Source organism: Salvelinus sp. IW2-2015, linkage group LG5, assembly GCF_002910315.2.
Source record: "Salvelinus sp. IW2-2015 linkage group LG5, ASM291031v2, whole genome shotgun sequence".
NCBI classification, from domain to species: domain Eukaryota; kingdom Metazoa; phylum Chordata; class Actinopteri; order Salmoniformes; family Salmonidae; genus Salvelinus; species Salvelinus sp. IW2-2015.
In genome coordinates this window covers 27,559,472-27,577,208 of record NC_036844.1, presented here as the reverse complement: position 1 = coordinate 27,577,208, position 17,737 = coordinate 27,559,472, and the positions used below count along the sequence as shown (strand labels likewise).

The 17,737-nt window shown below is 41.6% G+C and overlaps 1 protein-coding gene across 4 annotated transcripts in view; it reads right to left on the bottom strand.

Annotated features, from left to right (window-relative positions):
* Positions 1 to 2,141: 2,141 nt before the first annotated feature.
* The window catches only part of LOC111964153 (transmembrane protein 164), a 39,610-nt gene continuing 24,014 nt past the window's right edge, over positions 2,142 to 17,737 (bottom strand). For 2 of the 4 annotated variants that reach the window (XM_023987903.2, XM_023987905.2), the window contains exons 3-6: positions 15,524 to 15,590; positions 8,742 to 8,820; positions 3,122 to 3,222; positions 2,142 to 2,668 (exon numbers count right to left, since the gene is read on the bottom strand). In XM_023987903.2, the coding sequence (XP_023843671.1) occupies positions 2,462 to 2,668; positions 3,122 to 3,222; positions 8,742 to 8,820; positions 15,524 to 15,590 (454 nt within the window). In that variant the 3' untranslated portion in view covers positions 2,142 to 2,461. Of the gene's footprint in view, positions 2,669 to 2,889; positions 3,223 to 8,741; positions 8,821 to 15,523; positions 15,591 to 17,737 lie in introns of all 4 variants that reach the window. The other 2 variants (XR_011479917.1, XM_023987904.2) reach the window with 2 other exon arrangements.

Sequence of the window (17,737 nt, the reverse complement as noted above, 5' to 3'; positions counted from 1 at the left end):
CCAAGTGGTGTCTGTATGCGACTATGTTCTAAATGAAAAAGCACAGGGTATTTGGATCTCCATAAAACAGCTCTGCTTGCGGACCCGGCTCCACGAGGGGGCAAAAGGGGGCTTAGCCACTTCAGTTTTATGTCTCTATATAAAAACAGCAAAAAAGTTCAAATTATCGACTGACAGGTTGGCGCAAAATCAGTATCTGCGCACCTCAGAGTGTGTGTGTATATGTGTAGGGGGGCTAAGGAAAGCTACTGGGCGGTTAGGTATGACTCCTTTGGGTTTCCATAAAAAGCAGGGGGCAAATGCTGCTCATCTGTGGTAGGCTACGTGAATAATGTGATACGCCTCTGCCTGTAATAGGCTCATTTGATTTTGATTTATAAGGGCAGGTCAAGTTCAGTTAAAGCCCCACCACTACAGAGTTTAGTTAGCTTCTTAGCTAGCTGTAAAGGGTGTTAGTGTTATTATCCTATTTTGCTCTAACCAGCTAATCTGCCACTGCCACGATGGATATCAGAAACGAAACCGCCGCCAAGCTCAGCAGCGATGATGCTGCCGAGCTCCAGCTAGCTCAGCGTGAAGAGCCTACTCACTCTTCCACAAGCGCCACTAGCATAATGTCTCCACAGACCCCTCCACCCGTTCCTGATGATCTTGGAACAAAGAAGCCAGCCCAGGTTGGCAAAGAATTCTACCCTAGCTGCAGGTTTTCTGGGCCTTATTCCAAGGCGGGTATTCTAACTGGAAGCATGCTATTGATAGAATAAAAGGATTCGCTAGGAACGCATGAAGCATTTGAAATGCACTGCACTGTGGAAAGAAAACAAAGTTTTAAGTCCTATGGGAACTGAGGTGTCAACACTTGTTAATGATAGGCAACTGGCACAAACTCCTTTTCCACTTTGACAAATGTGTTTAGTCAGGAGATGAAGCATGCTACACTCAAGGAAAGCTCAACTAATCCAATCCCCCTCCATTTGAGGGGGATCTTACAAGAAGATTTCAGGGAGAATGGAATGATTGATTACTCAGGAAGTTCCACAGAGCATCAAGGAGGCTGCAACTCTTCTGAAAAGGTCAGAAACAATCTAGCTGGTTGGTTTTATCATAATCTTGGTAGTATAGCCAGTGACATCCTTTTCAGCAACAACCTAGAGTATGAATGGCAAATATATTTTCATTGCCAAAAAGGGCTTGCTTAGTGTGTAGGGAGCTGTACATGGTGCTGATATAGCACTCAATGGTCTCGGCCTTTGAACTTTTACATTTATTGTGATATAAGTAGAATTCATTCTAATTCTAATGGAAGAACCCAAATGATAGCTACATATCGATACATTTCACCATAGAAATAGAACGTATGCTTTCTTGGCAGCCTATTGGTTTTCATGTTTTTAAAAAGGAACTGAAATGGAAACGTATTTATGGTAGGCCGGCATTGCTTAATTGATTACAGGGGGAGAAACAGGGTTGGAGAGCCCTGCTGTAGACTGTGGTTATTTGCATTCTCCTTTTGTTTACTGTTAATGTAACTAGCCTAGATTCTGTCATGCCTTTATTAATCTGCTATTGTTTATAGGCCTATAGTAGGCCTAACTCTGTTTTGTTCTGTTCACATTCATTTGTTCACATTCGCTGTGTCGTTTTTCTAAGCCAAACTGCTATTCAGTATTTTTGTTTGCATGAATAACTAGTCTACTACTTTCAGCATTTAGTTTGCATTATTTTGGTAAGACAGCTGTGTGCACGCCTGCATTCACATTAGGCAATTCACCTATTATAAAAAGCCTATATTGTAGCCTATATTCATTACCAAAATGGCCTTGTGTAGGGCGCTGTCCATTGTGCTGATACAGCACAGTGGAGCTGGGCTCCAGATTTCACGTTAATCTGTCACTTCAAAAAGCACTCACTGGTCTGAGTATCTGCATTTGAACTTAGTTTATTACGTTATAGCGTGATAAGAATTCAATATAATCCCAATGCAAGAACCCTTAAAAATTGTGCCCCCCTCACCGATTTCAACTGCACCCCTTAATCACTTAAAACCTGTTCTGGCGCCGGGTCTGTGTGCTTGGCTTGTTAAGTAATTTTGACCAAATAAGCCATTTCTACCCTTTTTAATCAAATATGTACGCTGCTGAGACAAGTAAATTGTTTTAATGTTTATGGTGACAGCGCTTCAAACGGTGCCAAAAAAAGTCAAGCCCCCCCTTCCAAGCATTTGCACCCCCACTTTCAGACAAAATCAGGCGCCCATGATTGTGCATGCATATAATGCAATCCAGCACAAACACTAAAGGAATGATATTTCATTGACTCTGAAATGCTTATTTCTTTACAGTAGAAATAAATATGGTAAAAGTGGCAGATGCATTAAAAATGTGGATAGAAAATCCCAACATAAGAACAGGCGTTTGGATTGAAAAAGGCTACGTTCGTGTTTGTCTCTGTGTGTGGATGTTCAGTCAATCTTCTTGCTGCGCAGTCTGGCGGTATCCAGCAAGTACCTGCAGGTGGGGCCGGTGTGGTGGGAGAGGAGGGTCAGGGCCTTTCCATGGACCAGGGTCAACAGGGTCTGGTGACCCGCAGCCCAAACCCGGTACCAAGGCCCATAAAATGGATCTGACACTGCTGGACACAGCATGTTGTTCAGGTTGACCTCAGTCATCTGGGAAGAGGGAGAGAAAGAGACAAAAGTGAGAGACTATGTAGAAGGAGAAACACTGAGGCCACAGGAGGTTGGGGAGGACCGGCTCGTGGTAATGACTGGAGCGGAATTAGTAGAATGGTATGAAATACCTTAAACACATGCTTTCCAGGTGTATAATACCATTCCATTTGCGCCGTTCCGGCCATTACTATGAGCCGTTCTCCCTTCAGCAGACCTACTGTGACGGTGGCCTTGCTTGGTGTTTGTTTCATTCGTGCCATCAGTCAAGCAGTGTGGGAGAAGAGCAGTCCGCTGTGTCATGCAGCTCATTAGTCATGCTAGTGTGACCTGTACATTAGTGTCTGACTCCTATATCTGTGTCATGTGTCTTGTTACTGGCCTCTCCTTTAAGAGCGAGTGAAGAGGAGTTGCACCGAGTGTCCAGTAGAGGGCTCCCTCCATCAATCTTACCAGGCCAAGGCCCTGCAGGAACAGGAAGTGATAAAGGAACAGGATGCCAGTGGAGAGGATAGCCCACCACATGTCCCCCAGGGGCTCCGGCTTGTACACACCTGGGGGGGAGAGAAGAATAGTAAATGTATGAACATTATTCAAAACAGAACTGAAAATACAGTTACGGATTTCTTCAATTTTATGGCAGAGTAATCAATATGGGTATTCTCAAGTTCCCTTGAAAATTAAAGAATGCAGCTGGCAGTGGATTTTTTTGCTCCCGAGACCCACTATTGCATGCCTTTTCACAATGGGTGTGCCGATCTGTCGTACTCATATTTGTAATGGGAATTACTTGTGATCGGAAAACCCGGAAGTGCACTTTAAAATGCCGGTAATGCCTAACCTTTAGGGTTGCTTTTTGCCCTTAAACCCCCCGGGTACATCATTAAGTTTTTTTCCTCATTGTAAAAAAAAAAAAAAAAAAAAAAGACAAATGAAAAAGTCACATGATTTACTTACTTGGTCCTATTCAATTATGAACGGAATAGGCTAATAAATTGCCTAATGCATGGCCAGTTACTACTGACCGCATTTATTCCAGACAGATTCAGATGAAGGTAGGCAAATTTTTAGCCCCATATATTGTTTCACTTTCGTGAGAAGCAAAACTTCTCTCCCAACACTTTTACTAAAAAAAAACAATCTACATTTGTGATATTATTTTCTAATGATTTGTTGCATGGCAAACATGCCTGGGCGAGAAAAAGTAGCAAGCAAGCATGGGCTTGGATCACGACAAAACGAGAGACTTATACTAATTATGTGGACAGAAAGTAGGCCTACTAAACAAGGCAAAGTAGACAGACAAAAACAGCTTATGGCCTCGGCAAAGTGTGAGAGCAAAATTGCAAGATAATGCTATAATACTGTAATTGCATCAAATGGTTGTTTTATGCAACAGAATAAGGGGTTGTTAGAACACTCATATGTGTGTGTTCTACTGAGGGTGGGCTTCTGGGAGATTAAACACTGACAGGAGATTTATGTCTTTGGGTCATACTGCATTCCATAGCATGAGTTAATGTTTCTGTACTGGGGTAACAGGGGGAGATGGCTCCAGTATGGAGTTGGGGGGCCAGACCCTGGTCTCCATACAATGAGGACAGTATTTACAGCAGATACTGTTTGCTGTGAATTATTAGCAACCTTGTGACCCATTCCATACAGCCTTTGTTTGTCATGAACATCCAGGAGGATGGACTTTGCTATAAAATGCTGTCTCTCAAATCCACTGGTTGAGTTCTCAGTGATCACCTCCAGGGGTGATTACCGACCAGCTCCATTACTGCACTAATGAAATAATAAAGTTTGATTGTTTAGAAGAAATCTAAAAGTCTCTCCTTTTGATTACAATAATTCCACCACAAAAGTCAACAGGAAATAAATTGATTTAACAATGACTAGCTACGGATTCTGATTTATACACGGAGAAAGGGAGACTTGTGCCCTGAGACGAGTGTGTGACACAGAGCCGCGCGTGTCTGTCTGGGAAAATGAGAGCGGCTTGTTCTAATCTAATCATTGCAGCAGGTTCAACCAATACCCCGCCCATTTGATCTACAGACAACTACCTAATAGTAGTTTAGAGCACCCAGCGCTTCACACTATTTGAGTGGTAGAAAAACGCGTGCTGTCAGCTGAAAATTAATTTTTCCAGATGACGGATAATTAGAAAATTCTTGTCATAATCGTATTTGAAAAATTCTCCATATCCGTTTCGATACTTGTTTTGTCCGAGTACTCAGCACAGCCCTACTTTTCACCATGTTAAAAAAAAGTGTTGAGTAGATAGTGTGTGCATGTATTAAGAACATTTGTATTTTTAATAATATTTGTATGGAGTTTTATTGAATATCATGTGAAAATGTGTACTGACAATGCAATTGTTGTTTGTCCAATGCGGTTGCTTAAACATAAGAAAACAGAAGGAAACAGTACTGAGTAGGTATGGATGGCGGCGTCTAGTTTTTTGTTGCTGTTCGGTTTCACAATAATAATCAAATGCAGCCTTTGCTTTAATGAGGCCCTTCCCACCCTAGACTCCCCTTTTTGTTAATATATTACAATGAGTCCCTACACTATTCAGTGCATGTTTTCTCACAAACTAAAATTGAGCAAACAGTGTATAATTTTAGCAGCCAGGAAATGAGTGATTTCTACATTGGCCGCTTGACCCGATTTCCACTAGATAACAGCCAAAAAGTCAAACCAGCTTTCCCACTTTGACAACAGGTGCCAGCCCGGCGGGAGATATCAATAAACGAATATTACAACACTGGCGGGTAAATAATACTGTGAAACACTATCATTCCACTATTACTGCAGATATACAGTGTCTTCGGAAAGTATTCAGACCCCTTGACTTTTTCCACATTTCGTTATGTTTTAGCCTTATTTTAAAATTGATTAAATAAAAATCCTCAGCAATCTACACACAATACCCCATAATGCCAAAACAAAAAAACAGGTTTTTAGAAATGGTTGCAAATTTATTACAAATAAAAAACAGAAATACCTTATTTACATACTGTAAGTATTCAGCCCTTTTGCTATGAGACTCGAAATTGAGCTCAGGTGCATCCTGTTTCCATTGATCATCCTTGATGTTTCTACAACTTGGAGTCCACCTGTGGTAAATTCAATMGATTAGACATGATTTGGAAAAAGCCACACCTGTCTATATAAAAAGGTCCCACAGTTGACGGTGCATGTCAGAGCAAAAACCAAGCCATGAGGTTGAAGGAATTGTCCGTAGAGCTCCGAGACAGGATCCTGTCGAGGCACAGATCTGGGGAAGGGTACCAAAACATTTCTGCAGCATTGAAGGTCCCCAAGAACACAGTGGCCTGCATCATTCTTAAATGGAAGAAGTTTGGAACCACCAAGACTCTTCCTAGAGCTGGCCGCCCGGCCAAACTGAGCAATCAGGGGAGAAGGGCCTTGGGTCAGGGAGTTGACCAAGAACCCGATGGTCACTCTGACAGAGTTCTTGAGTTTCTCTGTGGAGATGGGAGAACCTTCCAGAAGGACAACCATCTCTGCAGCACCCCCCTAATCATGCATTAATGATAGTGGCCAGACGGATGCCACTCCTCAGTAAAAGGCACATGAGAGCCCGCTTTTGCCAAAAGGCACCTAAATACTCTCAGACCATGAGAAACTAGGTTCTCTGGTCTGATGAAACCAACATTGAACTCTTTGGCCTGAATGCCAAGCATCACGTCTGGAGGAAACCTGGCAACATCCCTACGGTGAAGCATGGTGTGGAGATGTTTTTCAGCGGCAGGGACTGGGAGACAAGTCATGATCGAGGCAAAGATGAACGGAGCAAAGTACAGAGAGATCCTTGATGAAAACCTGCTCCAGAGTGCTGAGGACTTCAGACTGGGGCGAAAGGTTCACCTTCCAACAGGAAAACGACCCTAAAACCACAGCCAACAACGCAGGAGTGGCTCTGAATGTCCTTGAGCGGCCCAGCCAGAGCCCAAACTTGAACTCAATCGAACATCTCTGGAGAGACCTGAAAATAGCTGTGTAGCAATGCTCCCCATCTAACCTGACAGAGCTTGAGGATCTGCAGAGAAGAATGGGCGAAACTCCCCAAATACAGGTGTGCCAAGCTTGTAGCGGTATTATTAGAGAGGGGTAAAGATAAAGGTTTTGTTCGGGCGCCAAGCAGGTATTAACCATGCCGAAAGGAAAAGAGTAGAATAGAGAGAGTACCACTACCAGACCCACACATCAGCAGAAGAGACTGCCTAGAGTGTAGCCTGTTTGCCAGAGGAGAGAAAAGAGAATACACACCCTATAAAATGCACATTACAGCACAGGGGTAACCCCACCAAGAATACCTCATACAATAATAATGGCAGAGCAATTGAACCGCAACTATTTACAAGAGGGTATGAATGTGGGGGTGTTCATAGACAAAACAAAGGCCTTAAAATGTCCAAAATCTTCTCGGCTACATGTCATTAGAATCACACCACCTCAATACAGTTCAAATAACAATACACAAACTTGCAAACAACCTCCCTCTCAACTAAAATGTCAACCCAAATACTTCTGCCAGGGCAATAAGAGTCCAGCGATAATGAACATCAACGGGAAGCGCATAAGAAAAATAGAAAGCCTGCTGCAGTGTAAAGCACTGGAACGATAGAGGGAAGAGAAAGAGATCTTAATGCAACTGCAAGCCTGAAGTCAACAGCTGTCTGTCCGTCTGATGCTTTATTTGTGTGCATGTCAAAACTTCGCAACAATGTTGCTACTAATTCATGCAATTCATAACCAGTGCGGTCCCAAAAGAGAACAATCATGACCTAGAGCGGTCACACCGATGGAGTTAAACACTTTACAAACTAAAACACGCTGAAAACAAACAAGATTCATGCAGCATTGCACACAATCAAACTGCCGRGCCAACCAAGAGCTACCTCCCAGAGAGCCAGAAGAGCAGTCTTTATTTCCTCCTTCCTTACTGCTGAAGCGCTCTTAAAAGAGGCAGCGCGCAGTGAAGGCTCCGTGCAGGATTTCATCACAAACTTGTAGCGTCATACCCAAGAAGACTCGATGCTGTAATCGCTGCCAAAGGAGCTTCAACATAGTACTGAGTAAATGGTCTGAATACTTGACAGCAAAAATGTCTAAAACCTGTTTCTGCTTTGTCATTATCGGGTATTGTGTGTAGATTGACGAAGAAAATAAACAATTTAATACATTTTAGAATAAGGCTGCAATGTAACAAAAATTGGGAAAAAGTTAACGGGTCTGAATACTTTCGAATGGCACTGTATTACGGACATTTTCGAAATTACAATGCAGAAAAATCCTATGTGTAGCACCTTTAAGTCATACTGTTAACTCTACAGTACAGGTATGGACTTGGTTTTTGTCTAGTTTTTTAGCTCGCCAGTGATGCTGCTATGACAGGGATATGAATTATTCCTAATGTTCACAGATATGTTGTGTGTAATACATCAGACTGTTGTTCCAAATTAGTTTGAATTTGTTAGGAGCCAGGGTGGTGTGTGACCTTATCGATTTTTCCTTAAAGCTGTCAGAGCGGTTTCATTTTGAAGCCGTTTTGCTTTTTCATTCTATTGGAGAAATGGTAGATCACGATGGAGAGTTCATTCCATTCTTTTTGTTCAAATTGTAGCCTAGTCTGTTGTTGACTGGGGATCCATTTCACTATGTATTGGAGCTAATTTTAACATAGGCCACCGTAGTCTCTATTCCTCTGAATTGTTAAATTCATATTTTTTTTATTGACATATTATGTTTTATTTTAATGTTAAACATGGAAAATTATCACATTCTCACGAAAAATAAATGTAATGTCAACAGTGTTTGCAAGAATGGCATCACAACACTAGATGGCAGTCTAGTTTACTCCAGGGCTCTGCCTCTCTCGCTGAAACAATCTCATAACTGGAGGAGGGTTTTGATTGGTTGAGTTAAGGTAGTAGTGAGAAGTAACTCAAGATGGTTTAAATTCTCAATGATAGTGAAGCACCCATGGAATGGAGACAAAGCACAGAATTCCATAAGTGCAAAAGAAGCCGGCACCTACCTCCTTTCCTGAAGAGGTATACAGGCACCAGGTAGAGCAAGGAATGCTGGATGTAGTAGACCTCCTTCTCAAATGGAAGCTGAAGAAACAAAATTGACCAGTGTTCAGTAGCTACATGATCATCATCAGCTTCATTATAGCAGTACAGATATGTACATGTCAACAATTAGTGTTTGCCTTAATATATTGAATGTTAAACAATGCCCTGCTCCTGCAATTCACATTGTCTGGCTATGGACATGTTTGAAACTGTGTGTGTGAGAGCACAATTGGATCAAAACATGACTGGTGTTTTGGATTCAGTTAGGCTAACTTCCGTAGAAAACAAAGAGAACCATTCCCTAGGCAGGAGTGTAACCAATCTGTAAATTGCCAGCCAGCCATAACAGCAAAAGGATCTGTGAGTGAGATGGTGAGCTGGAACGAAAAGGGAGAGTTGGTAAAGCACTGGGAATCCATAGGGTGCATAATCTGGTTGTGCATCAGCAGGTTCTCTCTCGTCATGTCAGTACCTCACAATTAGCCCATATCAGCTTATTGTTTTTTAGATTTAGTCAAGCAAACAGCTTTCTTTTTTTAGTCACTCAGTAAGATATTAAAATGTCTCAAAATACAACACTCCCCTTTTAAAGCTCTCCTAGAGGATGGTTGGCCACCCTTTGTAGCCTTTAAAATATTGCAACATTACAATTACAAAAAATACTTATGTCTTTAAAAAATTATTCCCTCCAGGGCTTGAAATGAAGGACGCCCCGTCGGTGTCTATGGTTGAAAATAGACTCTGGGACAGTTCTGGGACTACAGATCCTAAAATCATACAACCACTGTACAATAAAAAAAAAAAAAATTTAAGCAAATGAGGCTGATGCAACAGATCAGTCTGTTTAGCCTAAAATATTGATAAACGTTTTAATTCTTCATATTATAAACTCAACAATGCAGAGATGGCTGTAGAATACGTGCGAATGTTCCAAAATGCAATTAGCGGAAAACACCGTTCTCAAAAGCGCTCCGCATGTGTGAGCAGTTTCATGTGACATTGATGAAAATATCCATTCGAAATTAAGAAAGACTGGAGCACTAAAAATGCATCAACTAGCATGGGTTACTAATATGACTAGGATTATGCCTTTGTTTTCTGGACAAAAAAATACTGTTGAAAACCAATGAGAAAAATGCTGGTTTCAATGTCATGTTAGTGTTAATAAAATAATTCCCTCAACATTTCTATGGTCGTATTTTGGCTAGGCTACTTTGAAACAAGGTAAGACATGCTTCATAAAATAAAACATTCAGGGTTTCAACAATTAAGTTTATGGTTAAATAGTCGTAAAATGCTGACCGCCTCCACTCAGATTCAAGTTATGTGAATTGCGGAGCGCAATTCCTGCACTCTCTGGTCTTGTGACCATTTGATCTAAAACGAACCGTGCCTTGAGGACAACTTGTATATAGCCTCGTTATTGTTATTTATTGTGTTATTTTAGTATTACTATTTTCTTTTGATCTATTTATTTTTCGTACTAGTTAAATTAAAATGATATTAACTGCATTGTTGGGAAAGGGCTCGTTTAGTAATAATTTCACGGCAAAGTCTACACTTAATGTTGTATTCGGCGCATGTGATTCAATTATTTAGACGTTAATGTTAATTATTATTTGCCAAACATGACTGGCGTTTAGCCTCAATTTTCTGTAATTTAAAAAAAAGAAGTCTCATTTATGTTTGGCCAATTTTTCTGGCGCCTCCATCACGTCAGCATCAGTTTGGACATGACGCTGTAGAGAATATGCACGAAGGCCCAACAAAATGTAGATTTGGGGCCCCCAAAATGCTCTGACTGCATGTGTGGGTATGGATGAGGGTACGCAGATGCGGGAGCCATTGCGCCCCCCCATGATGAGTTCAGATTGTATATGTGCCCCCCACCCCCATCAGTTGCCCATCCCTGCCTTAGATGATCGGATATGACCTTTGGATGACCGTGTCTCTGCTGTAGCATACACCCCCCCCCCAAAAAAAACCACACCCTTGCCTTTTGTGACCACTGACTTTGTTGATAGTAAATACAATTTTCCTCAAAGTAGCTATGATTGAGATGTGGTTGTCCCACCAAGCTATCTTAACATGAATTCACGAACTAAGTAGCTCTGGATAAGAGGATCTGCTAAATTACACATTTTTGTGTGTGAGAGGAGCCTCACTGTTTGTCAGGGGTTCCCGAGAGCCGCCTGTCACATGTTGCTGCTGTTACTCAGCCAACAACACAATAAACCTCGCCTGCCTGCCTGTCTGCCTTTCGACTGCCAGGCAGCAGTAAAAGAGGTAGGAATTGGTGGTCACATGCCCAGAGCAAGTCAAAGGGACTCAAGCATACCGAAGGGCAAAGCCACATAATGAAGCCATAGTTATGCAAGTAGTATTTGTCTTTACTGCTGTTCAACATTCAATACAGTTGACACAACATGGCTGGAAAACTTGACTTGAGACATTCAAAGGATGCATTCACTTTTTAAAAAGACAGACAAATCTTCTGTATGAACAAAAACAATTCCAAATCCTTACTGCTCATCAGAATGACCATCTGTCCAAACCGGACAGCATAGATGATCTTCAGGAAATAAACTAATTCCATTCAGGTATTGTGAACTGGACTAAAATAAAAATATGTCTTGTTCGGTCTGGATATTTAGCACCATGTGTGCTTTGTTCAACTATTTAGAAAATAGTTTGGAAGGAAGTATAAATGTGTGGCCATGCTTTCCTTGTTATTGAGATATGAAATGAAAAAGTGCTTGATGTGTGTTCTGGACAGACAGCCGATAGTTGGATATGAAACACAGGAAGATAACATTGATCTTCTAAATGTTTTACCAACAACGTCATTATAACAGGCCTTACATACAGTACTGTTTACATGTTCGGGAAATTACAAGTTTCAAAACACACCCAATAGGCCTATCTAAATGTATAACATTAAAACATTATCAACACACTAACACAGCCATATGATCTCTCGTGAGCGTGTGACCGTTGAGAAATAGCAATAGCATTACAAAGCACAGATCAGTGTGAAAGAAAACTTTGATGACGCAGTGTATGTGTGAACCCTCATCCCCCTCACCATGTAGCTCAGATTTACCAAACTCAGTCCTAGGGACCCCAAGGGGTGCACGTTTTGGTGTTTGCCCTAGCTCTACACAGCTGATTCAAATAATCAACTAATTATCAAGCTTTAATTATTTGAATCAGCTGTGTAGTGCTCGGGCAAAAAACAAAACGTGCACCCTTTGGGGTCCCCAGGACTGAGTTTGGAATACGCTGATGTAGCTTGTGGCTCCTCCCCAGGACAGAGCACGCCCGTCCCTACACACCAAATCAAATTAAATTGTATTTGTCACATACACATGGTTAGCAGATGTTAATGTGAGTGTAACCCCCCAGGTTTGTGCCAGCATCAAGGCCAAGATATGGTTCCTCTTCTCCCTCTATGATAAAGGAATTGATATTGACTGTTCAAACAATAAAAGTACTGGGAATTTGAGATGTGTGAAATGAATCTCTATGCTCCACTGACACCTCCCTTTAGTTAAATCCTGGCAAGGATCTATCATACACAGGATGTATTCAGTAAGGTGAAATGTAGCAGATAGAAATGTAATGAATAGAGCAGACAATTTCCTATTCTTCATGACAATCATATTCTACACAATTGCTTCAAGTTTTATTTGTCACATGCACAAGTACAGTGAAATGAATAACTAGCAAGCCCTTCCCAACAACCCAGTTGGCAATCAAAAAGTATAACAATATATATATATATATTTTTTTGTTGTTGTTGAAATAAGTAAAAAAAACAGGAGTGTAAGCTTTACTCTACAAAAATATGAACATAACATGTAGTGTTGGTCCCATGTTTCATGAGCGTAAATAAAAGATCCCCCAAAACGTTCCATACACACAAAAAGCTTATTTCTCTCAAATTGTGAACAAATGTGTTTACATCCCTGTTAGTGAGGTCTCCTTTGCCAAGATAATTCATCCACCTGACAGGGGTGACATATCAATAAGCTGATTAAACAGCATGATCATTACACAGATGCACCTTGTGCTGGGGACAAAAGGCCACTAAAATATGCAGTTTTGTCACACAACGCCACAGATGTCTCAAGTTGAGGGAGCGTGCAATTGGCATTTTGACTGCAGTAATGTCCATCAGAGCATTTACCAGATAATTGAATGTTAATTTCAATACCATAAGCCACCTCCGTAATTTTAAAGAATTTGGCAGTATGTCCAAACGGCCTCATGACCGCAGACCAAATGTATGCAACTCCAGCCCAGGACCGCCACATCCGGCTTCTTCACCTGCGGGATCGTCTGAGATCAGTCACCCAGACAGCTGATGAAACTGTGGGTTTGCACAATCAAAGAATTTCTTTACAAACTGTCAAAAACCATCTCAGGGAAACTCATCTGCATGCTTCCTCACCCGGGTATTGACCTGACTGCAGTTCGGCGTCATAACCGACTTCAGTGGGCAAATGCTCACCTTGGATGGCCACTGGCACGCTGGAGAAATGTCCTCTTCACGGATGAATCCCAGTTTCAACTGTACCGGGCAGATGGCAGACAGCGTGTACGGTGTCGTGTGGGCAAGCGGTTTGCGGATGTCAACGTTGTGAACAGAGTGCCCCATGGTGGCAGTGGGGTTATGGTATGGGCAGGCATAAGCTACAAACAACAAACACAATTGCATTTTATCTATGGCAATTTGAATGCACAGAGATACTGTGACGAGATCCTGGGGCCCATTGTTGTGCCATTGTGCCATTGTTGTGCCATGCTGCAATCACCTCATGTTTCAGCATGATAATGCACAGCCCCATGTCGCAAGGATCTGTACACAATTCCTGGAAGCTGAAAATGTCTGTTCTTCCATGGCCTGCAAACTCACCAGACATGTCACCCATTGAGCATGTTTGCGATGCTCTGGATTGATGCGTACGACAGCGTTCCAGTTCCCGCCAATATCCAGCAACTTTGCACAACCATTGAAGAGGAGTTGGACAACATTCCACCGGCCACAATCAACAGCCTGATCAACTCTATGCGAAGGAGATGTGTCACGCTGCATGAGGAAAATGGTGATTGACTGGGTTTTTTGACACACGCCCCTACTTTTTAGGTATCTGTGACCAACAGGTGCATATCTGTATCCCAGTCATGTGAAATCCACAGACTAGGGCCGAATGAATTTATTTCAATTAACTGATTTCCCTATATGAACTGTAACTCAGTAAAATCTTGTGTTTATATTGTGTTGTGTTTATATTTTTGTTCAGTGTACATACAGGATCAGTGCAAGTACCACATTTACAGTGTGCTGTACTGTAGTAGTTGAGGTACATTCTATCTGAAACGTATGTAATGTTGCACTCACCTGAACAGCCCCAGGTACGTCCTGAAACATGATATTCCACACTGCCCACGAGCAGGTGCCATTGACACATTAATGGATGTCTGTTGCATGTGTATGAGACACAATGACTTGACACTAAAACAAAACAGATGACTTGACACTAAAACAGAGAAAGTCCATAGCCTAGAGAACATGCCCCATATATTCCATGAGATGGAACCAAGAGACTAAACTCTTATAACCATCTGACCTGTGGTATTCAAAAGCTGAGTTGTTGACCCATATCATACAGTAAAAGTGCACTTCCAAATCAGATCATCAGACCTACAGGATATGATCACAACACCTCTACTTCCCAGAGGTATGTAGGGGGATTGGAACAAAACCAATAAGGCAGAAGTCTAGAGGAAGCCAAAAGAATCCTCACATACAATGTTGTCAGAGTCATTTCAGGGGCTGGGCCAGACTCAGCATTCAATTGAGTACTGTGCTTTTTTGAACAAGAGAAACTGAAGTGCTTTTGAGTCATTGATGGATGAATGTTTGGGAAGGTGGTAATGAAATGTGGAATGGGCCGAATAGGCCTAATTGAATTTGAGCTTGGTTTCCATGGCTGAGATGTGATTAGCAGCAAGAGAGACATTATTCAAGAGCAGGGAGCAGAGCTACTCTTGAGGAAAAGGGAAATGCAGCAAGAAGAACAGCCTGAGGACAGAGAGAAAAAGAGCAAGTGGGGGTTGTGACAGGGCAGCTTCACAGTTATTCTGTCAGTAGCAGCCAAGCTCAGCTACTGTAGGGCTCTGCTTTTACTGTTTCACATTCAATTACTGAGTCCGGAAGGCTCATAAAAAGAGTATCTTCTCCCCGATCCTATTCTATGACCACGTCACCATGGTTACATTGGATTGAGAGAAGTTGATATTTTCCGAGATGCATTACACATCTGCCATTGTCAACTAGAAACGGTTACATTTGGTTACAGAAAAACATCTCATCAAGTCCCTGAGAACAGTAGGACGTCATCGCTGTGTCCATCTTCTGCACAAAGGACAGTTATGTTACTTTCCCACAAGGCTAGGAGATGCAACCTTGGGGTTTTTCTATGTCCTGTTACTGTATTTTTCAAACAAACATGGTATTTCAGCTTCCTGATAAAGTTGTATTTATTTGAAAAATACTGTTTAACCATAAGCAATGCAAGATGTGTTTTTCTGTGTTTCACATACTAGGTCAATATTTGTATTTGATATGCATAATGAAATATCATCTTTGAAACTATGAAAGAGTGGAAGTCTAATTGTGAGTGACTGCAGTACTCGCTAATACAGTGAATTTAACAGATAGGTGATGGTTTCTTACCAGCCTAGTGTTGACCACAGGGAAGACGAGGGCCAGTAGGGCACCGTTCAGCATATGGACCTGAAGCCTGCGGACAGAGAGTACACGTCACACACTTAACTCCATAATCAACAAAACCAAAGAAGAGTTTGCTTAAGACTCTGCAAGCCAAATGCATCATATACCATATGATACCAACCAGCACCTGTCAAAGTGCTAGGCTAGTATGGAAACGTGCTACACTTGGACTGGTGGTTTAATGCAATGAACTTGGGCATCCGCAGATGATAATTTAGGTAGATTCATTGTTTGTGTATCTCATATACTAGTATATATCCTCATTTTGTAGTGTACCCTACATCTGGTTGTTGATCATCTTCAGCATGGCCCATGTGACGTGACATAATCCTGTAGCTTTTGCATTACATCTCATTTCCTTCCCTCAGGGAACCCAGATTAGTCTTCATATCCTTTTCAGTCATTTTGTTTCTATGCAGACTAGTTCAGCTACATTTCAATTCTCCTCTGACTGCATGGCAGAAGGACAAGGCAGGGTCTTGATTGGAACAGGGAGGGTTTGGAGGCCAGCATGGCTGTGGTCCAGCTCCAACCCTCCTAATTAAGTAGAGGACAGAGAACAGGGCCCAGGTGTTCTATACTGACCCCCACCTTAGGGTTCCTCCCTCTGCTATAAGACCCTACCCACATAAGTAGAGGCTGACAGGCATGTCTGCACTTTGGGAGTGATTGGTGCTGTGATACGGATCCTAGTTGGAGTCTCCACAACTAATGGCTCTGCTCTTTTCTCTATGGGGATCCTTTAGGGATGGAACGATTCACCAATACGCATCGGTCCACGAATCAAATGTTTAAGATACAAGTGCATCGATTCGCTGACCGCAAACCGATCCAAATGTAGCATGCGTTGGTCAGAAAATCTATTCAAATGTTATGAATCGGCAGTTCACCCATTTGTTTTGCTCATATTACTAGGCTAGTCTCTGACAAAAAAAATTATAATCTTGGCCGACCAATAATCTGTTCTTTCGACTAATCGATTGGTCAAAATTTTTAAACATGCATTTTTACCATGTATACACACACACACCTTGTGTTTTAATAAATCAACTATATATATATATATGCATTGAGCTTGTCTGAAGCTTTAATTAAGCGCAATGTTTGATGAAATAAGACAATAATGACTCAAAAAGGAAGCCAGAGATCAAGATAACCAGAAGCGGAAAAAAACGTAACTTGACGAGCGTCCTCCCGCTCCTACTGGTGTTCGCAGACTGCCGTTACTCTCCTGAAGTTGCCAGTAATAGGTTGCCGACTCCTCGTGTAGCCTTTCTCATGTGGAATGCCAATTTATTTGACCATTTCTACTGATCTGCGTGCCAGTTATGGTTATCATATGCACATTTTTGTGGAACAGTTTAATTTAATTTATAATAAAGACTTTGTATCTCAAAATAATTGGTCTGTTAATCAAAATTCTGTCAATCTAAAATCAAAATTATACAAACGTAAAACTTCTTGCCACTAGGGGGGTGCCATTTCGACATAGTCCAAATTCGTCTCCAAATTAAACTGCCTCGTACTCAATTCTTGCTCGTACAATATGCATATTATTATTACTATTGGATAGAAAACACTCTCTAGTTTCTAAAACCGTTTGAATTATGTCTGTGGGTGAAACAGAACTCGACTTAGAGCAATTTTCCTATGTGTATGTCAGAATTCAGAATTGTACTGGCTGTTCTGAGACCTGTGTATTAATTTGCCTGTCCTCTATTGGTTGAGATGCACTGCATACGCCTTCCCTGGGTGGTCAGCGATGGGAGACTTGAAATGGACTCTCTGCGTAGTTCCCAAAGGTTATAAATTGATTGGAATCACGGTGGCCATTCTTTTGGATCTTCGCTCGGGCGGCAAAGAGGAGCTTTGCGTATCGTTGTGGAAGCTCTGGTTTTAGCTCCTTAGATAATTCCGGTCATGTTTTTATTCGATATAAGCTTTAAAGACATCATAATCTTGTTATTTTGAACAAATTATTTCAGTTTATATCAGTTTATTGCGATTTTCTGGCATTTCTTTTGTGACGCACTTTCAAGAGTTGGACACTTTCCTGTACATGCAGAACGTTAGTGGCCATTTCGACTGGACAAGAGGACATCTTTCGACGATTAGACCGGAGAAAGGACACATTGCCCAAGATTCTGATGGAAGCTC